General features: G+C 40.5%; 1 protein-coding gene across 2 annotated transcripts in view; it reads right to left on the bottom strand.

The window, feature by feature from the left end:
• Positions 1–1,421: 1,421 nt before the first annotated feature.
• The window catches only part of fhl3b (four and a half LIM domains 3b), a 95,107-nt gene continuing 70,529 nt past the window's right edge, over positions 1,422–25,999 (bottom strand). The window contains exons 1-6 of one of the 2 annotated variants that reach the window (XM_060886332.1): positions 22,376–22,490; positions 11,367–11,545; positions 7,342–7,516; positions 5,514–5,683; positions 5,199–5,385; positions 1,422–4,782 (exon numbers count right to left, since the gene is read on the bottom strand). In XM_060886332.1, coding sequence (XP_060742315.1) covers positions 4,637–4,782; positions 5,199–5,385; positions 5,514–5,683; positions 7,342–7,516; positions 11,367–11,522 — 834 coding nt within the window. In that variant the 5' untranslated portion in view covers positions 11,523–11,545; positions 22,376–22,490 and the 3' untranslated portion in view covers positions 1,422–4,636. Of the gene's footprint in view, positions 4,783–5,198; positions 5,386–5,513; positions 5,684–7,341; positions 7,517–11,366; positions 11,550–22,375; positions 22,491–25,999 lie in introns of those variants that run through there. The other variant, XM_060886333.1, reaches the window with a different exon arrangement.

Raw genomic sequence — 25,999 nt, 5'->3', positions numbered from 1 at the left:
ACAAGTACAAGGCAACGAAATGCAGTTTAGGTGTAACCAGAGTGCAATAGTAACAAGTGCAGGATATAAAGTGTTTACAAGAGTTAAATAAGTTAAATAAAATGGTAATATGGAAGTAATTTACAGATGTGTGTGTACTATGAACATAATATACAGATGGCTATAATTATAAACTGAAATTTACAGAAGGATGTAACAAAATATATGGCTACTACTCTCACTCTCTCACTCATCTTCTACCGCTTATCCGAACTACCTCGGGTCACGGGGAGCCTGTGCCTATCTCAGGCGTCATCGGGCATCAAGGCAGGATACACCCTGGACAGAGTGCCAACCCATCACAGGGCACACACACACACTCTCATTCACTCACGCAATCACACACTACAGACAATTTTCCAGAGATGCCAATCAACCTACCATGCATGTCTTTGGACCGGGGGAGGAAACCGGAGTACCCGGAGGAAACCCCCGAGGCACGGGGAGAACATGCAAACTCCACACACACAAGGTGGAGGCGGGAATCGAACCCCCAACCCTGGAGGTGTGAGGCGAACGTGCTAACCACTAAGCCACCGTGCCCCCCATGGCTATTACTATAAACAGTAATTTACAGATGTGTATGTACTATGAATATATTTACATTTACACCGCTGAGGAATTCTGGATTAAAAAAATATATTAATATAAGTTTATTCATATTCCTATGAGATGTTTATTTGACGTAGCTGCTAAAGCGAAGGATAAATGAGAACAGAAAATAGTTTTATGATGTTCTGCAGAATTGAACGTGACTATAAACGAAGAAAAAGTACGACAATTCGACAACAATCACGACAGACGATTTTAGGTATTAAACAAGTAAAGAATGTAAAGAGAATTTAATCTTATTACTGTACTGTTATTTCTCTACAGGAAAAAGATATAATTCAGGATGTACCAGCATTGGTTGTGTTCCACTTCATGAAGATTTCAGACCTTTAGTGAGGAGATACCAACTCCAGGTGGTGTTTGAGGACAACAACCTCCTCATCAATACACAACTGTTTGAATGTATCTGACTGTAGAAAGGACATTATGCATAATAACACTCTCCGGTGTTTATAACAGTTTATAATCACACCCTCCAGTGTCACCCAAATGAGGATGAGGTTCACTTTTGTGTCTGGTTCCTCTCAAGGTTTCTTCCTCTTCCATCTAAGGAGGTTTCTTCCTCACCACAGTCACCTCAGTCACCTCAGACTTGTTCATTAGGGATAAATACAAACACATTTAAATATAAGTCTAATATTTTGAATATTTTGTATTTCTTATGTTATGTAAAGCTGCTGTGACACAATGTCCGTGGTTAAAAGTGATATACAAATAAAATTGAATTGAATTGAATTTAAAAAAAAAAAAAATCAACAAAGAAAAAGCAATTCTGCAGATTTAATACTTGTTTAATTGTTGAAGCGTGCCATACAATGCTACACAATAGGACACAACACAACACACCACACTGAAACACAACTAAAATAATTTTCATTACATACAGGAGCGAGTTTCACTTTCCGACAGAACTTTCAAACTTTATTTATTACTATTTATATCTTGAATTTCAGTTTTATTTCCAATAAATGGATTTTAACTCTCGCATTAAATCAGTGAAACTCAACCCCAAGTAAAACATCCGTTAGGAATTTAATGTAATCATTCAACACACACAAGTGTACACATTTTTTGTTGAATACTCTATGATAGAATAAATTCCTATCGCCACCTGCATTGTTTTATTATGTTGTGTATTAACGCCTCTCGTTGTTGTGTTGTTACTCAGAGACTCAGACACATGGTATTTCCTCCCGCTGTGTTATACAGGCTTTATAACCTTTTATAATGTCATTAAAATTCAACATGATTAGAATATTAGGATAAACAGATGACGGAAACTTCCTGTGAAGTTTCCGACAAAATATATAGACGGAAAATATTTTTGAAGCCGTGTAAATATGGAGCCCACGTTCATGTTCACTTTACACGCCTGAGGTTCTCTGAACGCTCGTGCTTCTGATTATACGTAATATTATAAACTAATTTAATTCAACAGAATTTGCAAAACTGTCATTTAAAGATATCTAGATTGTGTTTCTGTTGTGATTTTTATTAGAAGCATTAGGCTAGCAGAGCTGTAACTGGGAATTGATGACTAAATAGAAACAGCAGAAAGGGTCACATCAAGTATTTCAACATTTTACAATTAATTTAACAAGAAGTAAAATAATAAAAACAAACAAAAAAAAATATTTGTATCAGTAGCTAAAATTTACCCGATTAAAAAAAATCGATCTAATTATGGTGTAATTTTAAATCTGAAATATTTGCTCAGTAATTCAACTGAGAGAAATCTTAAAATTCCTGACTATTTTGTCTCATAAGCATTCTCACATTTATATTGTCTCTATGAAACAGCGACATGCTAGCTAGATAAATAGCTAACTTTAGTACAGCTAGCGAGCTTCTCAATTAGCTACTCATCTGAGAAGTGCTCAGTGTAATACAATCCAACTAGCTATGTTTCAGACATCATTTCTAACAACACAGCTAGCTAGCTAGCTATTGATGTTTAGCTAAGTCACTTTAATAGCTAGCTAGCTGATTTATAAACAGGCTGGTTCAGTTTAGTAAACGTTGTATAATTAATTTCCATTACTAGCTGCTATGAGTCATATAGTGTAGGTACTGAATAAGCCAGTGTTCCATCTAAATCATATTTTTATGTAGATATTCATTACTATCATAGATAACTAGCTAATATTGATGTACTTTCAACTATCTGAAATCACAATCAGCTAGCTAGAGTTACAGTTAGCTAGCTAGATATAGCTAAAGCAATTCATGTATAGTCGCTCCAAAAACAATGCCTCAGTGTAATGCTAGCCAAGCTAAGACAGTTTCATTCCTTATTTCTAATGCTAGCTAGCTATACATGCTCTCCCAATATTTGTAATATTAATAATGCTAGCTAGCTTTTTTAGAATGCTAACATTCATTCATTCATTTTCTACCGCTTACGGTAGACTACGGACAATTTTCCAGAGATGCCAATCAACCTACCATGCATGTCTTTGGACCGGGGGAGGAAACCGGAGTACCCGGAGGAAGCCCCCAAGGCACGGGGAGAACATGCAAACTCCACACACACAAGGCGGAGGCGGGAATCGAACCCCCAACCCTGGAGGTGTGAGGCAAACGTGCTAACCACTAAGCCACCGTGCCCCCTAGAATGCTAACATACTTTTGTAAAATATTTTACAATTAATTTTCTCACTCAGCACGACAGTGTTTTTTTTTTAATGAGACATTATACATTAATAAGCTAGCTAGCTAAACAGCGGAACTCTGGGTCCTCAGGAAGCACATGTGTAGCAGGAAGGCGTGTAATGTGAACATAGGTTATAAACAGATTATACAGATTATATAATAGATGATATATACAGATTATATAACAGATTAGACAGATTCTAAACACTCGTGCCTAATTTACAGGCTGAAATGCACACGACTCGACATGAGAACCGTAAAAACCGCACTGCTACATGCACATCATATGAATTGTCTGTTGGAATGTGGTTCATCATGCTCAGCAAGACGCTCAAAGCAGTAAGTCAAGTGATGACAGTATGTGATGTTAACATTTATTCAGGACAAATCATGCGTATATATATTTTTATATATATATAAAGCTGTTTGTAAATACGCTTAACTTTGTGCTGTGCTGATACACATTGCAGCTTCACGCTAAGAAGAAACAAGAAAATTTGATCTTGTTAAGCAGTCAGTGCTAAGTATAATTACAAGATCATTTTAGCTAACAGGAGGATTTTCACTGCTGATGATTTTTTGTCACTTCCACTGTTACTACGCCTTTAAATTGTCTCAGACAGCTGTGTGTTAGCTTGCTAAATCGGTTACCTCGGTCATTAGCTAGCTTGTGATTGGCATGCTTGTTTCACCATTAAGCCTAGCAACAGTTTTAACAATTTAAGAGCTATTTGACTTTCCATGACAAAAATATAACTTCTTGAGCTCCAGTGTCAAAGCATCAGAAATGTTTTGTTAGTAACAAGTTTCATGTGTGTGTGTGTATGTGTGTGTGTGTGTGTGTGTGGTTTTCCTCATAAAAAAAAAAAAAAAAATATATATATATATATATATATATATATATATATATATATAAAATAAAAGTTTATCAAGCTTTATAAGTTAAAAGTTTATCATGATTACACTGTTCTTTGATCATATGCATATCACACGTGATTGGTCTGGTTTATTTTGTGACATCGCTAACTACAGTAAGTCATGCGTTGCCACGCCCTCAAATCAGGTTTATAGCACAGAATGTTTTGGGTTTTTTTTTTTTTAGAAGAAATTGTTGCCAAATCTGAATTGTAGGAACTGTAAAAAGGTTTAATATTTTCAAAATACATCAGTGGTGTTACACATTGCACTTCTAACTGTAAAAACATGTTGGTAAATGATTACTATACTGTGAATGATATATTCTGACTGTATCGCTGACTCCTGATCCTGGATCAGTGTTTTACACACTCACACACACACGTGCACACTCACACACACACACAGAATCTGTAGTTTAGTTGTTACAATCTTTGCACAGGATATTTGAGCCATTGGGAAAAAATCCAGCTCCAACCAGAGAGATGGAGCATCCGGAGCACTTAAAGCACGACTGATGCCACTGACGGTCCTCAAAGGAAACGTACTTCCCGTTGCCGAAACCTGAGAGAGAGAGAGAGAGAGAGAGAGAGAGAGAGAGAGAGAGAGAGAGAGAGAGAGAGAGAGAGAGAGAGAGAGAGAGAGAGAGAGAGCAAGAGAGTGAGAGAGAGAGAGAGAGAGAGAGAGAGAGAAAGAGAAAGAGAGAGAGAGAAAGAGAGAGAGAGCAAGAGAGTGAGAGAGAGAGAGAGAGAGAGAGAGAAAAGAGAGAGAGAGAGAGAGAGAGAGAGAGAGAGAGAGAGAGAGAGAGAAATTCTTGATCAGAAGGCAGAGCTGGCTGGTGTGAACTGGCATGAAAAATGGTATAAAAGTCACGCCCACTTCAGGTTTAAATGCAAGTGCAGATCTTGAGTAGTAAACTTTACATAAACACAGAGTGACACATCTAACACACACACACACACACACACACACACACACACCTGTGATGGCCTTGTTGCAGGCGGTGCATTTCTGTGCATACAGGCAGCTGAAACACTTGACACAGTAAGGTTTTTCTTCCTGAGAGGTGAAGGGCTGACCAGCTAACTGCATCTTACAGCCTGTGCACAGGAAACACTCCCTGTGCCAAGGTTCGTTTCGGTACGTCACCCCACCCTGCAGCAGGATCTGAAACATACCCACACACACAGTCAGAAATGGCTGGTAATTAAATGGTAACCTGGCACTTATATTTATGCAAGTGTGTGTGTGTGTGTGTGTGTGTGTGTGTGTGTGTGTGTGTGTGTGTGTGTGACCTGTTTGCAGTGGCTGCAGCGGGGAGAGAAGCGTCTCTCGTAGCAGGGAACACAATAATACTCATCCTTATCAGGGATAAAAGACTGTGAGCCCAGAGATTGCTGACACACACAACACACAAAACACTCTTCATGCCAGGTAGAACCACCGTACTCCAACTTCCTTGAGCCTAGGGGGATGATGGGGAAATAAATAAATAAATAAATAAATAAAGAAAGAAAGAAAGAAAGAAAGAAAGAAAGAAAGAAAGAAAGAAAGAAAGAAAAATAGGTTCTCAATAATACTAATAGGATTTGACATTTATTAAAATGTTAAAATTTATATTGAAAATTTGAACATAATAATAACCCTTTTTTAAGGTTAAGCCTTTAGAAAGAAAGAAAGAAAGAAAGAAAGAAAGAAAGAAAGAAAGAAAGAAGAAAGAAAGAAAGAAAAAGAGCACGAGTCAAGCCTAAATAAAACATGTCCTAGCTCATTCCATTCATATTTACTCCACTGATACAGTCCGGTCTGGAGAATGTCACCTCTCATACAGGAAGTGATGTCATGGGTGATGTGATGCCCATGTATGGCTATAGGATGGTGCGAATCACTCCATAACCTTAACAGATCGCCTTATCATGCATTTGATTAATCATCTTTGTCTTTAAAGATAGATAGATAGATAGATAGATAGATAGATAGATAGATAGATAGATAGATAGATAGATAGATAGATAGATAGATAGATAGATAGAGTGCCTACTGGTGGTGGGTGACTGAGTGAGTGAGTGCAAAAGAGAAATAAACAAAAAAGTCAAGAAAGAAAGAAAGAAAGAAAAAAGAAAGAAAGAAAGAAAGAAAGAAAGAAAGAAAATGGAAAGAGAAAAAAATAAATATAGAAAAAATAAATAAACAATCAAATAAAACTGCAGAAAAGTAAAGAAGAAAGAAATAAAGATAAAAAAATGTATTATAGAAAGTCAAGTAAACGATCAAACAAAACAACAGAGAAAATTATTATAAAGGAACAAAGAGACAAAATATTTGAAACAAAAAGAATTTGAAAGAAAAAAGTAAAAGAAAAAGAAAAGGATGAAAGATTCAAAAAGAGAAAAATCGATAAAAAATCAAGTAAGAGTATCGAAGGAAGAAAATTGAAAGACAAAAAGAAAGAAAGACAGAAAGAAAGGCACACATACTCAGACACTTAGTCAGTCAGCTGGTCTGATTAAACAGCACACTTTCTCTGCGTGTGTGTGAAATGATGTAACTGATACTCGTGCATCAATATGACTCACGCTTATAGATATGTACCTGAGACATGGGGCAGATACAGAACATCCAGTCTGTCTATCTGTCTGTCTCTCTCTCTGTCTCTCTAATGTGTCATGCTAGTGACAGTGTGTGTCAGTTGAGAGTAACATGATCCCCGTGGGCAGACGAGTGCTGCTCTACAGGTCTTTCCAGTCGTAATCACACTGTCCCACCTGAGTCGGTGAAACTAATTACGACTCATCCGTCTGTCTGACTGATAAAATTTAAAAACATCAGGTGTTTTGAACACCAGAATCTTCCCCTTTCCCACACCTGTAACGGGATCTCCCTGTACAAGCTGCTCTGTTACATGTGGTATGTGGGACGTGGTAGCCTAGCGCTTAAGGTGTCGGACTGCTGATCGGAAGGTCATGAGTTCGAATCCCAGGTCCACCAAGCTGCCACTGCTGGGCCCCTGAGCAAGGCCCTTAACCCTCAATTGCTCAGTTGTATAAACTGAAATAAATCAGTTTAATCAGTAAGTCACTCTGGATAAGGGTGTCTGCTAAATGCTGTAAATGTATTACGTACCTGGCATGAAGGTCTTGTTACAGGCCACACATTTGGAAGAGAACTCGCTGCAGTAGCAGTCGTTACACAGAAGAGCTTCGTTCTGGCAGGTGAAAGGTTCATCGGCAAGCGAGCGCTTGCAGCGGGAGCAGCGAAAACACTCCTCGTGGTAGTGGTGGTCGTCATAGTACAACTCCTAAACACACACACACAAAATACACTTATGGCACCAATAATGAAAAGCATGACACAGCGTGGCAGTGGAAATGTGTTGGTTTCTCTTCAGGTTCTCATTCATTCATTCATTCATTCATTCATTTTCTACCGCTTATCCGAACTACTCGGGTCACGGGGAACCTGTGCCTATCTCAGGCGTCATCAGGCATCAAGGCAGGATACACCCTGGATGGAGTGCCCATCACAGGGCACACACACACACACACACACACTCATTCACTCACGCACTCACACACTATGGACAATTTTCCAGAGATGCCAATCAACCTACCATGCATGTCTTTGGACCGGGGGAGGAAACCGGAGTACCCGGAGGAAACCCCCGAGGCACGGGGAGAACATGCAAACTCCACACACACAAGGCGGAGGCGGGAATCGAACCCCCAACCCTGGAGGTGTGAGGCAAACGTGCTAACCAATAAGCCACCGTGCCCCCTGTTCTCAATCACTTAAAATTTTTTAATAATATAACCTACAACTGAACATACAACCTGAAAAAATTCCAGACTATATATCACAAATTTACACAAAATACTCAAGGAACAAATCAATAAAGTTATTTACAAAAGCTGTGATTACATAAATATAGATCCCTGTAGTTGTCAAACACATAAATAAGTTTGCCATCAAAAGTCACAATAAAAATCATCAATGGAATGAAGTTGGTTTGTGTCCATTGTGTCCTGGAAGGACATAGAGTTTGTTAGAAAGCATATCTCAACCAACGCCATGAAGACTAATGAGCTATGAAAACAACAGTGTCAATATTAACGTCGACCTTAAGTAAAGAACATGACACAACCAGTTCATCAGCTTAAAACAGAAGCACTGAAGATGCCAAGAGTAACTCAAAAGGACCTGGACAGAGCCACATTTGTTGCTCAGCCAACACTGATCATCACACCGAGTAAAGCATCATGGTGGTAGCACCACATTATGGGGATGTGGTAGCTAAGTGGCCAAGGCATTGGATAACCAATTGGAAGGTTTTGAGATTGAATACCTCTCTGCTGGGCCCCTGAGCAAGGGCCTTAACACTTAATTGCTCGTTTTTATAAAATGAGATAAAAAATCTTAAAAAAAAAAATAAATAAATAAAAAGTCGCTCTGGGTAAGGACGTCCGCCAAATGCCATAAATGCTTTTCACCAGCAGAGAATAAAAAGCTTAAAGATGGATGGAAGAGAAATACAGGCTAATTAACGAAGAAAAAATGTTAGGCTCTGTAAGAGACTTTATACTGGGGCATCTGCCAAAGCTACAGTACGTCGGAATGGCTTGAAACCAAGAGCCTGAATGGTTCGGTCGAAGCTTAGACCTCAATCTGACTCACAAGTCATGGCAAGACTAACTCAGAAACAAAGGATTTCGTCAAATCTAACAGAGCAATTCTAAGCAATTCTGCCAAAAAAAATGGCCAAAATATCAGGATCCAGATGTGCAATGCTGATATTGACCCTGGAGTGAATACTTTTGCAACAAACCAATTATTCCCTTTTCCCTTATTCCCTGTTGTTCTTCTTTTTCTACTTTCGGCTTTTCCCATTAGTCCCAACAGTGAATCATCTGTTTCCACCTAACTCTATTGCCCTTTTTGGTTAAATAAGCATTTATTGAGTTGGTGAGAAGTAATTCCATTTCAGTTCAAGGCTGTAAACGTGGAATAGTTCAACGGGGTGTGAATACTTTTGCAATACATTGTGTCTACACTCAGTGAAGCTGTGATATTAACATGGTGGATCGCCGTGTTTCTGTTCACGACGTTCTCCGGCGATTTATCCAGAGCTGACGATGAGTACACACAGATCACGCTCCATATTTTCATGTTTGCATGAAACACTTTGGACTTCCAGTGAAGAGGTGTGAACATTTTGAGTTTTATTCCCCTGTGTACACAGCTGTTTGGGTGATCGTAAGATGGGTTCACTACATCTCCCAGAAGACATAGTGCTTTATTTAGACTATTTGAGAGACTCATTTTCCCCACTTACAATCCTCATAGAAATAATGGATGTGAGCTCAGGGAGAGGGGAAGCAGCCATTCAACAGCAAGGAGGTCCAGAGTCAAAGAGAAACACAGAATAAAGTTGTGAATAGATTTCGTCTAAACACCTCTTTACAATTCCCATTACTAATGCCCCTGTGTCCAGTTATACCACAGTTCCTACCTATAATACCCCCTAACCAATCAGACCACACTGCTCAGCCCTAATGCCCCCAAATCAATCATTCCACGATTCCCACTCCTAATGCCCTGTCACAAGTGAGTTCACATTTCCCACCCTTAATGCCCCTGTATCCAATCAGACTAAAGTTCTTACTCCTAATGCCCCAGTAACCCATCACACCAGATTTCCTATCCCTAATGCCCCAATAACCCATCACACCAGATTTCCTATCCCTAATGCCCCAATACCCCATCACAACAGGTTTCCTATCCCTAATGCCCCAATAACCCATCACACCAGATTTCCTATCCCTAATGCCCAGTGTAACCCATCACACCAGATTTCCTATCCCTAATGCCCCAATAACCCATCACACCAGATTTCCTATCCCTAATGCCCCAATAACCCATCACACCAGATTTTCTATCCCTAATGCCCAGTGTAACCCATCACACCAGATTTCCTATCCCTAATGCCCCAATAACCCATCACAACAGGTTTCCTATCCCTAATGCCCAGTGTAACCCATCACACCAGATTTCCTATCCCTAATGCCCCAATAACCCATCACACCAGATTTCCTATCCCTAATGCCCCAATAACCCATCACACCAGATTTTCTATCCCTAATGCCCCAATAACCCATCACACCAGATTTCCTATCCCTAATGCCCCAATAACCCATCACACCAGATTTCCTATCCCTAATACCCCAATAACCCATCACACCAGATTTCCTATCCCTAATGCCCCAATACCCCATCACAACAGGTTTCCTATCCCTAATGCCCAGTGTAACCCATCACACCAGATTTCCTATCCCTAATGCCCCAATAACCCATCACACCAGATTTCCTATCCCTAATGCCCCAGTAACCCATCACACCAGATTTCCTATCCCTAATACCCCAATAAGCCATCACACCAGATTTCATATCCCTAATGCCCCAATAACCCATCACACCAGATTTCCTATCCCTAATGCCCAGTGTAACCCATCACACCAGATTTCCTATCCCTAATACCCCAATAACCCATCACACCAGAGTTCCTATCCCTAATGCCCCAATAACCCAGCACACCAGATTTCCTATCCCTAATGCCCAGTGTAACCCATCACACCAGATTTCCTATCCCTAATACCCCAATAACCCATCACACCAGATTTCCTATCCCTAATGCCCCAATAACCCATCACACCAGATTTCCTATCCCTAATGCCCAGTGTAACCAATCAAACCACAGTTCTTACCCCAAAGCAATCAGACTATAGTTCCCACCCCTATAAAATAGGACCACAGTTCGGACCCCTAATGCCCCAGTAACTCCATTTCTAGAATCACTCCAATGTATTTGTTATCCATCTTCCATTAATGTAAAATGTGTTTTAGAAAAGTTGTAGATTTAGAAACATTAAATACATTTACTCAGATGTTTATTGTGTTGTTGTGATTAATGATTGTCGTCACTTGTGTGTAATGGTACTTGAGTGCATTCCGAACAGCTAGTAGCTCTGCACAAGACAAACCGTGTTTATATAACGAAGGCATGGATTAATCCTCCAAAGTGTGAATTTAATCAACACAAGGCTGTACTGAACACACACACACACACACACACACTCTCAGTCTCTTTCCCTGACCCGTGAGTTGTGTCCGATGAGTTCTTTGCAGCCCTGGCAGCTGTTGGCATAGAGACGATCGTAGCAGGGGACGCAGTGAGGGACGTCATCCACTTGGATGTACTTCCTCCCGTATAGGATCTCCTTACAGTTCTCACAGCTAAACTGGTCACTCATCCTGATCCACGTTCACTCACAACCTGTAACACACACAAACACACACACACACACACACACACACACACACAAAACACACACAAAAGATCTCAGCCTCCAGGTAGTGATATATTCAGGTGCTCAGTTTAGTAGCATGGTGGTGGTAGCACCACGGCGTCACAGCTTCTGTTTAATCCTGAGATGTTTGCTGTTCAACCATCCTGAAATGTGTAACTATTAACTAGATGTGAGGTAAAATGATCTAAAACATGCCCAAAGCACTGCACTGAACTAGAATGTGTATCACATCTAACGTGTAGCGGTCTTCACAAACCATTAAACTGTAATACTTCATTGTTTTTACAAAGGAAAAGACCACAAGACAATCCTGTGTGTCATCTTATGGTGTGTTGGTCCACTCTCACTCATCTTCTACCGCTTATCCGAACTACCTCGGGTCACGGGGAGCCTGTGCTCAGGCGTCATCGGGCATCAAGGCAGGATACACCCTGGACGGAGTGCCAACCCATCACAGGGCACACACACACACACTCTCATTCACTCACGCAATCACACACTACGGACAATTTTCCAGAGATGCCAATCGACCTACCATGCATGTCTTTGGACCGGGGGAGGAAACCGGAGTACCCAGAGGAAACCCCCGAGGCACGGGGAGAACATGCAAACTCCACACACACAAGGCGGAGGCGGGAATCGAACCCCCAACCCTGGAGGTGTGAGGCGAACGTGCTAACCACTAAGCCTCCGTGCCCCCCTGTTTTTCAAAACTATTGATGTTTATGAATATGGGTCCCACAGACCTGAACACCATACAAGGGTTAAACTAATATTTTATTCTCATTTGGTCTTACTGCTCCTTTATTTATCTTCTTGTACTATCTTGGCCATTTTTTTCAGGACAGCCGGTGTCATACATGGCACCCACTATTTAAACAGCTGGACTCGATTGTGCCAAGCATCTGCCAAGCGAATAAAAGTGAATGTAAACATGATTATTACGGCTGTTGGAGTCGTGTAAACCATGAGAAAATCAGATGGCGGTGTGTGTGTGTGTGTGTGTGTGTGTGTGTTTCCATCCAGAAATATTCAATGTCGTATAGACTGTAAAGGAAAGAAAGGCACAAACAAACAGCAGGAAGTTCAGAAAGCCGGTCGGAGAGTTTGAGAGTTTGTGAAAGCCGCAAAAGAAATGCAAAGAATGTAGAGATGTTGACCGAAGCTATTTCCTTATTCTGTACACATACAAAACATCAAGTCTATAGCTATGTATAGCGATTTAAAACAGACAGCCTGTGAGTGTCCTGAACTTCAATCTGTGTGTGTGTGTGTGTGTGTGTGTGTTACAGACTCACTCAGAAAGCTTTCAGCTTTTACGCAATGCCAGACTCAAATCATGACCAGACCTTTTTCTGTCCTTCCTTTTGTTTTCTTTCCAAACTCTTGACATTTGGTTACGGTGTCACTCCGAGCTGGCAGGACGGAAACACAGCACAGAGTGCCACGGAGAAAAAAAAAAAAATCAAAAGCCCCTTTTCATCCATAACATTTTTAAAAGCTGAAAGAGAGGGGTAATAAATCTTCCTAAATGGTGCACACAGGTGTAACAGCTTTCCCTTATTGCTTACATGGAAGTGTAAACCGAGGTGACAACGCTGTCCACGATGTCCCCATTAACAAATACCTCTAGAACATGAAAAAAAATAAAAATACAGACACCAACCAGAAGCGTGTCACCGTCTTGATATATCTTTGTCATTTCCCCCATTTTTTCACCTCAGAGTGTTTAAATGCACCTTTTGTTCATGTTCATGAGCATGATGTCCATCCCCATACCCTGACCCTAACCCTGACCCTAACCCTGACCCTAACCCTGACCCTAACCCTGACCCTAACCCTGACCCTAACCTTGATCTCCATCTTACAAAACAAACAGAACATCTGAAACTTTCCCAAAAGTTGAACTGCTTGGAAATATACAATGAGTGCTTGGAAATATGGAAGCTTGGTGGTGGTATCATGGCTATCTTCAGCTGTCAGTGTGGAGTTTCTCAGGTTCTCTCATCCAGTGTGTGTTACACCTTGCTCACGTTTTTCATGTATGGATATTATCTGTTCCTTCTGCTAATTGTTACTCCTGCTAATTTCTTACATTTATTATTGTCACTATGGTAACTGTCATTATTTCATGGAGTTAAACTTTTTGTTTGGGTGTTTTTGTCTCCTAACCTGACTTGTCATTGGTTGATCTCCTTATTGTGTAATCCTGATATGTTTTGATTTCTAAATTGCTTGTCTGTTTACATGCTCATAGGTCTGTGTGTCTCACTGTGTCTTAGTGTGTCTCACTGTGTCTCTGTGTGTCTCAGTGTGTATCACTGTGTCTTAGTGTGTCTCACTGTGTCTCACTGTGTCTCTGTGTGTCTCAGTGTGTATCACTGTGTCTTAGTGTGTATCACTGTGTCTCAGTGTGTCTCACTGTGTCTTAGTGTGTCTCACTGTGTCTTAGTGTGTCTCACTGTGTTTCTGTGTGTCTCACTGTGTTTCTGTGTGTCTCAGTGTGTATCACTGTGTCTTAGTGTGTATCACTGTGTCTTAGTGTGTCTCACTGTGTCTCTGTGTGTCTCAGTGTGTATCACTGTGTCTTAGTGTGTCTCACTGTGTCTCTGTGTGTCTCAGTGTGTATCACTGTGTCTTAGTGTGTATCACTGTGTCTCAGTGTGTCTCAGTGTGTCTCACTGTGTCTTAGTGTGTCTCACTGTGTTTCTGTGTGTCTCACTGTGTTTCTGTGTGTCTCAGTGTGTATCACTGTGTCTTAGTGTGTATCACTGTGTCTCAGTGTGTATCACTGTGTCTTAGTGTGTATCACTGTGTCTTAGTGTGTATCACTGTGTCTTAGTGTGTATCACTGTGTCTTAGTGTGTATCACTGTGTTTCTGTGTGTCTCAGTGTGTATCACTGTGTCTTAGTGTGTATCACTGTGTCTTAGTGTGTCTCACTGCATCTCAGGGTGTCTCAGTGTGTATCTGTGTTTCTCAGTGTGTCTCAGTGTGTGTCTGTTTCTGTGTGTTTCTGTGTGTGTCAGTGTGTGTCAGTGTGTCTCACTGTGTCTCAGTGTGTATCTGTGTGTCTCAGTGTGTTTCTGTGTGTGTCAGTGTGTTTCACTGTGTCTCAGCGTGTATCTGTGTGTATCTGTGTTTCTCAGTGTGTCTCAGTGTGTATCTGTGTCTGTGTTTCTGTGTGTGTCAGTGTGTCTCACTGTGTCTCAGTGTGTATCTGTGTGTCTCAGTGTGTTTCTGTGTGTGTCAGTGTGTTTCACTGTGTCTCAGCGTGTATCTGTGTGTATCTGTGTTTCTCAGTGTGTCTCAGTGTGTATCTGTGTCTGTGTTTCTGTGTGTTTCTGTGTGTCTCAGTGTGTGTGTCAGTGTGTTTCACTGTGTCTCAGGGTGTATCTGTGTGTCTCAGTGTGTTTCTGTGTGTGTCAGTGTGTTTCACTGTGTCTCAGTGTGTTTCTGTGTGTGTCAGTGTGTTTCACTGTGTCTCAGCGTGTATCTGTGTTTCTCAGTGTGTCTCAGTGTGTATCTGTGTCTGTGTTTCTGTGTGTTTCTGTGTGTCTCAGTGTGTGTGTCAGTGTGTCTCACTGTGTCTCAGGGTGTATCTGTGTGTGTCAGTGTGTTTCTGTGTGTGTCAGTGTGTTTCACTGTGTCTCAGCGTGTATCAGTGTATGTCAGTGTGTTTCACCATGTCTCAGTGTGTTTCTGTGTGTGTCAGTGTGTTTCACCATGTCTCAGCGTGTATCTGTGCGTGTCAGCGTGTATCTGTGTGTGTCAGTGTGTTTCACCATGTCTCAGTGTGTTTCTGTGTGTGTCAGTGTGTTTCACTGTGTCTCAGCATGTATCTGTGTGTGTCAGTGTGTTTCTGTGTGTCTCAGCGTGTATCTGTGTGTGTCAGTGTGTTTCTGTGTGTGTCAGTGTGTTTCACTGTGTCTCAGCATGTATCTGTGTGTGTCAGTGTGTTTCTGTGTGTCTCAGCGTGTATCTGTGTGTGTCAGTGTGTTTCTGTGTGTCTCAGTGTGTATCTGTGTGTCTCAGTGTGTTTCACCGTGTCCCAGTTCAAGCTCATTGTCCCCGTGTTCTGTGTTCTGTTGCTTCCTGAGTTCAGCTCTTGTGTGTTTTCCGGTTTCATGTACAGTATATACTGTAAATTATCGTTATGTGTTTGCTGCCTGTCTGTCATGCAAGACCAGTTTATTAGTAAAGTGGGCGGGGCTTATACTGCATACGAGAGTTTTTTCTTTTGTTTAAATTAGCATATTCATCCAACGTAACTCTGGGATTTATTCTGTCAGCTAAATGTATTTTTTTGGTTGAACCTCAAACTCTTTTTCTCAAAAAGAAAAAGTGACTTTCTGAACCTCTCTTTTTTCTCTTTTTCTTACTCAAAATGTTTTTATTTATCATAGACTTTCTGACATATGGCCTGTAGCGTGATATCTTTTTGTTTAGACATTCACACACTTTTTTTTGTAACTCTTCTCTCTCAACTCTTAGTTTTTGTTGTTGCTGTTGTTAATGCTGTCCTGCTGTGTGACTTTAATCATGTTTTTGTGTTGCTGTACAACTCAGGGACTCAACTGTTGTTATGACTTGATTCTGTGGAGAGTCTGAGCTGGATGGAGGTGTGTGTATAAGTGTGTTTTTGTGGTCTCGCGCCGTTTACCCCAGGAGCAGCTGTGGTGTTTAATGGTGCCTTCAAGAGCAGCATAAAGACATCCATCTCTGAATACAGCCACTGTTTGAGCTGGTGAGTGTCAAACTCTCTGTCTCTCTCTCTCTCTCTCTCTCTCTCTCTCTCTCTCTCTCTCTCACCTTAATTCACTCTGAAAAGTGTCTCAAGTGCACGTTATACAGAGAGCAGTGTCCAGATATTCACTCTGATCTCAGAAAGAGAGTATATTTTTAGTTCTTGTAGAGGAAATCTCAGCGAGCTCTTTTTCCTGTGTTCCACAGCGCCAAGCCGTGTGTAAATCTTTCACTAATGTGCCTTTTGGAGTGTGTACAGTGGTGACACACACACACACACACACACACGCACACAGTGTCTCAAGAAATACGTCAGACATCAGTGATCTGAACACAAAACTGAACACAAAAACACAAAACTCCAAACGTCATCCATCTATGATTAAAGAGAGAGTGTGTGTGTGTTCATATGTGTTATAGTGAATATTGTGTGTATGTTTGTTGGGTTATATGAGTTGTTATGGTGTGTGTGTGTTCATATGTGTTATGGTGAATTTTGTGTGTGTGGGTTTGGGGGGTTATATGAAGTGTTGTGGTGTATTGTGTGTGTGTGTATGTGTGTGTGTGTGTGTGTGTGTGTGTGTGTGTGTGTGTGTATCCTCTCAGCCTGTGTAAAACACACCATAAGAAATAAACATTCCGACACACAACAAGCTCAACAGGTTTAGAATCAGTGCTCCTTCATTACTCCTTACACGTGAACTGGAAAAGTTTAAATGGTTTAAGTTTAAATGGTGCATGAAGCAGCATGTGTGTGTGTGTGTGTGTGTGTGTGTGTGTGTGTATTATATGTGCATATTCTAGCGAGGTGTTGTAGGAGGATCACATACCACCTCCCATGCTGAAGAACAAAAAAAATTAAACAAATAATATCCTCCTCTGAAAAAAGTCACATTCCAACATCAGAGAGAGGGAAACAGACAGAAACACACACACACACACACACACACACACACACACACACACACACACACACACACACACACACACTGTGTGAATTATTTGGCTAAATAAACTGTAGTGTGGTTTTGTGGTTTAAATCCACTACAGAAAAGTCAATCTGGGGAGAATTAAGTGTGTGTGTGTGTGTGTGTGTGTGTGTGTGTGTGTGTATCTGTGTGTGTGTATCTGTGTGTGTGTCTGTGTACATGTCTCAGTTCAGATATGTTTGCAGTAGTAGCTTATATACTTTCCATGTGAACTCATCAGCCTGAGAATCTGATCAAAAGTTTAAAATTAAACGTAAGATGGAAATTCAGACGTGTTCTTCAACTGCAGCGTCGCGTAATTCCCAAATAATCCGGATGGGAATAATGTGTGGATGTTTAGATTCTGATAGAGATTCATCATCATGTTATCCTTCAATAATGAAGGTTAAAGTATAACACTCTTACGTCTCTCTCTACACACACACACACACAGTGCTGCTATTGGGATATGAGTCATGTCATTACTTTGATACTAAAAAGAATATAATGCTCATGTTATAACAAGTTGCTAAGCAAATGCCATGTGCGCTAACTCTGGTGGTAGCTGTGTGTGTGTGTGTGTGTGTGTGTGTGTGTGTGTGTGTGTGTGAAGGGAAACAATATACAAAATGATCGTTGTTTTTACTGCGTCGTCTCTGTATCCTTCCACAAAACAACAGAGAAAAGAAATAAAGCTGAATATTTTCTGTGCACTAGATGAAGAGTTGTGTGTCTTGTTTACGCTGCCCTGTTCGCACTCTTTAACGACATGTTTGCAAGAGGTGAGTGGAAACTATTTACATCTTGGCTCCTGGAGCGCAAAGAAAAAGTGACATCATGCACTTTAGAAATGTGTGAACGCAGAAGAGGAGGGGAACGGGCCGGGTCGAGACGAATTGTCACCTTTTAATCGCTGGTTTGTCTCACAGTTAAACTCGCTGTATAAACAGTCAAGGCAGCGTCTCTGGTGCCTCGGGCAACTAACAAACCTCAAACGTTTACTGCCGAAAGACACCGTTAATAAATGTAAAAAATAATAAGTAATAACACAGAAATATCACGGCGGGACACTTGAAGTTTGATTACTCTGAGATTTACAAGCAAAACTAAGGTACAAATAACAGGACAAAAATAACACTCACCTAATGTTGATAACTTTAAATTTATACAAAACATAAATCTACTTCTGATTACAAATTTACTCTGTAACACATTTTATCTGTTCATCTGCTGGAGCAGTAGGGTTTAAATTGGCTTTCAAGACCCAAGTATCATCTGCCCATGCAGGGGCTTCATCTGCCCAAGCAGGGGCTTCATCTGCCCAAGCAGGAGCTTCATCTGCCCAAGCAGGGGCTTCATCTGCCTAAGCAGGGGCTTCATCTGCCCATGCAGGGGCTTCATCTGCCCATGCAGGGGCTTCATCTGCCCAAGCAGGGGCTTCATTTGCCCATGCAGGGGCTTCATTTGCCTAAACTCTGGCTTTATCCACTAATTCAAAGGCTCCAGGGACTATAAATGTCCATGTAAAGACTATCCACCCACCCAGGAACGTCTTTACAGCTCCAGGGCTTTTCTCTGTCCAAACAGGGGCATGTTTTGCCAAATTAAGGGCTCCAGATGCTTCAAGCTGAGGTTTCTTCTGCCCAAATGGGCTTTATTTGCCCAAGGAGAGACTTCATCTTTCGTCCGCCCCAAAATGAGTTTTCTCTACACAAGCTTGGGCTTCAAGAGCCTTATCTGCTTTATGGACCTTTTAAGGACTTTATTTTCTTAGCTCTAACTAACAAAACAGGGGATTCTGGGTACTTTATCCATCCAGTCATTGAGGCATTTTTGCTCCCAGCTCAGAGTTTGGTCAGTGAGAACTGGGACAAGCAGTAATAAGTAAGTGGAACTGCAGACAGTTTGCTTAGTGTAGTGTAGTTAGTGTGTATCTATGTATGTGTGTAGTTGTTTATAGTGTCTTGTGTGTTTATTTTTATGCCTAACCCAGTTGTGTTATTTGTGCTGCATGTGCGTCAAAACCGCTGGATTGTGTCGTATCCTGAAGGCGCCATGTTTAGTAATTAGCCCTGCACTAGCCGCGTAGCTGAGGTTTTCTGGTATGTTGCGGTGAAGATGACAGTCCTGTCTGTACCATATTCATCTCTGAGGTTGTGTATAACTGGGAGTGGATGAAATGGTAGAATGCTGGTTACCCACATAACTGTAGCCTCAGAGTCAAGATGGCTTCCAGAAAGATCCTTAGACACTCTGGATACAAATCAAATGTGTCAGTACAAAAATGGAGTGGAAAAAAAACCCCAAGAAGTTTGTTTAAATTGCACCAAATATTTCACGGCAGTAGATTCGGTGGTTTACTGGAGGTAATAAAGTTAATCCAGCGTTAATCCAGACTGATCTGTGTTATGGTTCAAGCCGTGAGATACGAGTTGTCCTAATAAATCTTGAACGGTGACGCAAAATGATCACGTAAAATGTCTACGTGCACATAGATGAAACAATGACAAATTTGTTAACAATCTCTTCAAATGGCCATTTTTTCCACTGCATGACGTACTGGAACTTTTGGCACCAGAAAATACTCTACAGGCCACCAGGTTACTCTCAAAACAATGCTACTATTATTTTTTTGTAGCCGTGTTAATGTTAGCAGATTAGCTTACCTTTTTCTTGTAGCTTATTTTTTATAGTATAACAATACATGTCCTATAGTGGTGAAAATAATGAACTCCTGGTATTGTCCACTATAGAGGATCCCTTCTCATGCACACTGGAGCACCTAGAAATAGAGGTCTTCACTGGTCCACTTAGATCCGAAAACCCGAGGTCCGACCCGAGCGGCATTGGGTCTCGGGTAATTTAAAATGAATGTGTTTTTACAGAACGGACCCGAGGAGACCCGAACTACTGTATCTCGCGTGTATGCATCGACTCGAGTCCTTTTCCAACCTCTACTCTGTTTGCCAAGACTGCTTGCGACATCGTGTGACTGACGATAAGCTAATTTTCGTTGAAACAGACCTGTCAATCAATTTTGAATCCACGCTGTAGCGGTTACACTAAAGTAACATTCGGGTCCAGTCGGGTTAAAAAAAATTGCCGTCAGGTCGGGTCGGACTCTGGTCTAATTTTTTCGGGTTTGTCTCGGGTTGGGTCTTTCTTAAAAAAAATATATATATATAAATAAATATATATATATATATATATATGCACGTCGGGTTCGGGTAAAAAGTGATTCGGGTCACTTCGGGTCGGGTACATTTTTTTAGACCCGAGAAGACCTCTACCTAGAAGGCACTGCTTCATTAGTTCTCACAAATAAGGGGCCCTATAGGGCACTACGTTACATATCCTTCTACACTCGAAAGGCATCCTAGCGAGCAATTCATCAAGAATTACAGCCTATACAGCACTGCATCACGTTCTTCATTGCATCTCTACACAAACAGGAGCCTATAGGGCACTGCATCACATATTCCCCACTGGAAAGGGACCCCAGATGGAACTTCATCCCATTTTCTCACACAGCACAGCATCCTAGAGGGCACTTTATCATGTTTAAGTGAAGTAGCCAAGCCTATAGGGCACTACATCTTGTTTCTTTGCACACAGAGGAGCCTATATGGCACTACATCACATATTTTTCCACTGGCAATGATCCTTAGTTGGACCTTCATCACATTTCCATCCACATCGCAGCATAATAGAGGGCACTTTATCATGTCTGAGTAAAGTAAAGGAGCCAACGGTGCAGTACATCACATATTCTTCACCATATAAAGAACTGCCACTGGGGCACATGATCAGGTTTTATCAACTTTTTCACCACCGTATCAAATTTTATATATTGTAAGTCGTATTGTAAGGGAAGTCGTGGCCTAATGGTTAAAGAGTTTGAATCCTAACCCTAAGGTTGTGGGTTCGAGTCTCGGGCTGGCAATACCACGACTGAGGTATTCACGACTTGAGCAAGGAAGGCACCGAACCCCCCAACTGCTCCCCGGGTGCCGCAGCATAAATGGCTGCCCACTGCTCCGGGTGTGTGTTCACGGTGTGTGTGTGTTCACTGCTGTGTGTGTGCACTTTGGATGGGTTAAATGCAGAGAAGGAATTCTGATTAATGGGTCACCGTACTTAGCCGTACTGTATGTCACGTCACTGTCACTGTAACCCAGAGGGACACCCAGTCACCAATGGACCACTAAAGTGTCCCCAAGTGCAAAACACAGAAACTGGAGACTCCTTCCATAAATGTTGAACAAACACCTCGTTACAGAAACCTTTTGTGTTAAATGACAATACATGGCTTGGATTACATGAGGGTACAAGTCCCTGTGTATGTCAATTAAACCCCTGAAGGTTCACTTTCAGTCCCGGATATCAGAAAACTTTCTATAAATACACTATTGCTGATATAGATTACGCCGTTTATCATTTTGGTTCATATATTTTTCTTATTCAGGCATTTGTCAAATCCACATGAACTGCGGCTGGAAGTCAACGTGGGCGAGAAAGTGGAAACGAGGAGACAGAAAAGTGAAAGCCACAGAAAATTCCATGGATAGAAATAAGAATTTTTTTGTGCTTATTTGAGCGACTCCAAACAGAATTGAGTTGTAATAATATCACATGGGTGTCACATCCATTTGTGTTAAAGCACTTAAAGATGATCAGAAAGACACCGATATCATCTTGATCAGATTAATCAATTAATTCATACATTTTTTTTTTATTCCTAATGAGACATTTTGGTTAAGTAGTGAAACTTTAACATACGAGATAATGTCATAGCTTCTATTACATTTATGCTTTCGTTGCTTGGATATAATATTTATAATGATTATATAAAAGGCTTTAAAATATTTTATGATATATATTATATATTTATAATGATTTTAAAAGCCAATATTTTATGATATATATTATTTGTAATACAACATTTACATCCATTTATTCTGCACAACATGAACATTTTGGTACACAGACATATTTATAATAAACACATTAAAGCTGATTAACATATAAACAGATATAAAAATGTATATAAATATATATAATATATTCCCATTTAAACTCTTACCTGTTTTGCTTCTCTCTCTCTCTCTCTCTCTCTCTCTCTCTCTCTCTCTCTCTCTCTCTCTCTCTCTCTTTGTCGCTCGCGCACACGGCTCGTGCGATATAAAACTCCGCGCGCTGAAAAGTGCTCCAAGTTTCCACAGAAACAGTGGGCGGTGACGCCGCTTTAAAGCCCCGCCTATAACCGGAAACACCAAATTTGGCCATGTTACCGCTTCATGAATAAACAATTACGCCAACGATACTAATAACAATAACAATCACCGATAATTATGTGCTTTAAAATAATTTCTTTCACAATGAGAATTTCTACTTTCTTTCTTTTTTATAAACATTGCATGTACCATTTATTTATTTATGTAATATTATTATCATTATTATTATTATTGTTGTTGTTGGTGTTATTATTGTATTATATTATTATTATAATATAAACTATTAGTATTATTATTAGTATTATTATTATTATTAATAATAATAATAATAATAACTGTTATTATTATTGTTATTGTTGTTATTATTATTGTTATTATTATTATTATTGTTATTATTTACTGTTATTACTATTATTGTTAGTATTATCATTATTATTATTATTGTTGTTGTTTTGTTATTATTATTGTATTTATTATTATTATTATTATTATTATTATTATTATTATTATTATTATTATTATTATTGTGTAAATATGCTACAACCTTGAAATGATTTTAAATAAAAGATTATTAAACGATTCTTTTGTAGGTAACAATATTACACACCACATTTTAAACATATAACCCGACACTTATAACTTATAATAGTGAAGTTGTTATAGTAGTTATTATTACAGTTTTTCTCAGTCGCTTTGGAGCATTTCTCGAATCATCCTTAAGATTTGCAAATCAGTAAGTGCATTCTCAAAACCATGTGTACAAACAGCACAATACATTGGATTTCTTGCAAAACCCTGTTCTTTTCCCAAAATCCTTAGTACTTCTCTCAAAAGTAAGTATTTGTGTACATATCATTTCCATCAAAATAACAAGTCCTTTTATCATTGTTTACGAACAAGATAGTCAAAATGTGACAATATGACAATGCTTTATTTTAGTATTTCCTGATGTAAACTATGTTTTGGATTACAAGTATTGAAAATGCACAAGACTGAATTTCTTCTAAGTGGCAATTATGAATTTCATCCATCCATCTTCTACCACTTATCCGAACTACCTCGGGTCACAGGGAGCCTGTGCCTATCTCAGGTGTCATCGAGCATCAAGGCAGGATACACCCTGGACGGAGTGCCAACCCATCACACACACACATTCATTCACTCACACAATCGGGACAATTTTCCAGAGATGCCAATCAACCTACCATGCATGTCTTTGGACCGGGGGAGGAAACCGGAGTACCCGGAGGAAACCCCCGAGGCACGGGGAGAACATGCAAAATCCATACACACAAGGCGGAGGCGGGAATCAAACCCTGACCCTGGAGGTGTGAGGAGAACGTGCTAACCACTAAGCCACCGTGCCGCTAAGCCACCAGTGGACCTACAAAAATATTACAATATAATGTCATTGTGATAGAAAATAAAAAGACACAAATTAAAATTCCAAAAGGTAAACAGAAAAACGTCTTAGGCAGAACTGTGCATGCCGCACTATACAGTGCAATCTGTCTCTACCCCCTCACGTCCCAGTCTGTCGGGCCACAGATTTTCATCCACATCACAACAGATATCATCCCTTGCAATACAGCATGGAAAAAACTGGAATGTCTTTTCCAGCCTCTGCAGGCTTCCGCTGTGATGTCGTCACATGCTGCATCCATGGCAGGGAGCAGGGTCATCTGAGTATATGGCTGGCAATCATAGACCTTCCACCTCCATGCTGAACAGAACTCCTCAATTGGGTTGAGGATTGAGGAATAGGGCGGGAGAAATAGAATCAGCATCCTGTTATGCATCAGAAACCATTGCCTGATGGTGTTTGAGTGATGGAAATTCACATTATCAGAAAGTACTGTATCACGTACTTTGGTATTGTAAATCATCTCGAAATGGACCCCTCTCATCATCAGGGATGAGAGCCTATAGAGCATCTCTAAGAAGGTGAGGAGATGTTGTGTGTTGTATGGGGCTATAAGGGGAATATGAGATATTGATAGTGATATTTCCTCCCTGCTGGCCTGGCAAATCAACAGTAGCTCTGTGGCCGATGACATTTCGAACCACATCTTCTGCTTTTGCTCAGATTGAAGCCAGCCTCATCCACATAAAGTTGTAAGGTGGTTCACTTGACAACCCAGAAGATACCTAATTAGTTATGCACATTCATTTCATTTCACAAGATAGTTATATCAAATGTACACATATTGCATGTTTTTTTCCTACAGCTATAGCAAATGTGCATAGGTCAAACATGCTGTATTATACTATATATAAGTCACTATAAGAAGTTTATGTAAATTAGATAAAGTATGTCCATAGATGGGGGGGCACGGTGGCTTAGTGGTTAGCACGTTCGCCTCACACCTCCAGGGTTGGGGGTTCGATTGTGTGTGGAGTTTGCATGTTCTCCCCGTGCCTCGGGGGTTTCCTCCGGGTACTCCGGTTTCCTCCCCCGGTCCAAAGACATGCATGGTAGGTTGATTGGCATCTCTGGAAAATTGTCCATAGTGTGTGATTGCGTGAGTGAATGAGAGTCTGTGTGTGTGTGTGTGCCCTGCGATGGGTTGGCACTCCGTCTAGGGTGTATCCTGCCTTGATGCCCGATGACGCCTGAGATAGGCACAGGCTCCCCGTGACCCGAGGAAGTTCGGATAAGCGGTAGAAGATGAATGAATGAATGTCCATAGATGTTTTACCTGTACATACTGGTACACGCCCCTTCATTAGTGACATTGAAGGTTCATCTGCACAATTCATCAATTCAGGACACATTTACAAGAAAACTTTAATAGAACTGTGAAGAAGAAGTAGAGCTTTACAAATTTTGACAACTGGTTTAACCATTTTGCACTCAGTAACTTGTGCAATGAACTGATGCCTAAATGTTTTGGGGGTTCAGACCATTTAGGTGAAACCAGTATAATATATTTTGATCAACATGACATAAACAACTGATAATGTAGGAAACAGCAGACACTTGTACACAATCCATTAAATGATGTACCAAAGCATTCGCAATTTGATCAAAGCAACGAGAAATGTTCTTATGATGAGCACAAATGACTAAATGATGTGGAGGTTGAACAAGTAGTTTTGAGAATTTCATTTCTGATCTGAGAAACGTTCCAAAGCGACTGAGAAAAACTGTAAGTGAGACTATAATTAAATCAGATTTGTCTTTTGTGACATACGATAAGGCGTTGAATGTTTTATTTTTAAATATATTTTTATATAATAAACCAAGCCATACTATTTTGCAGACTGTAATGATATATTTCCTTTAACGGCAAAAAGAAATGTGTCCTAAATTCTGTGCGCTCTGTGCGACACCTGTGCGCTCTGTGACACCTGTGCGCTCTGTATGACACCTGTGCGCTCTGTATGACACCTGTGCGCTCTGTATGACACCTGTGCGCTCTGTATGACACCTGTGCGCTCGGTATGACACCTGTGCGCTCTGTATGACACCT

The sequence above is a fragment of the Tachysurus vachellii genome, chromosome 14 (genome assembly GCF_030014155.1).
Source record: "Tachysurus vachellii isolate PV-2020 chromosome 14, HZAU_Pvac_v1, whole genome shotgun sequence".
NCBI lineage: Eukaryota > Metazoa > Chordata > Actinopteri > Siluriformes > Bagridae > Tachysurus > Tachysurus vachellii.
This window is presented reverse-complemented; position numbering and strand designations above follow the sequence as displayed.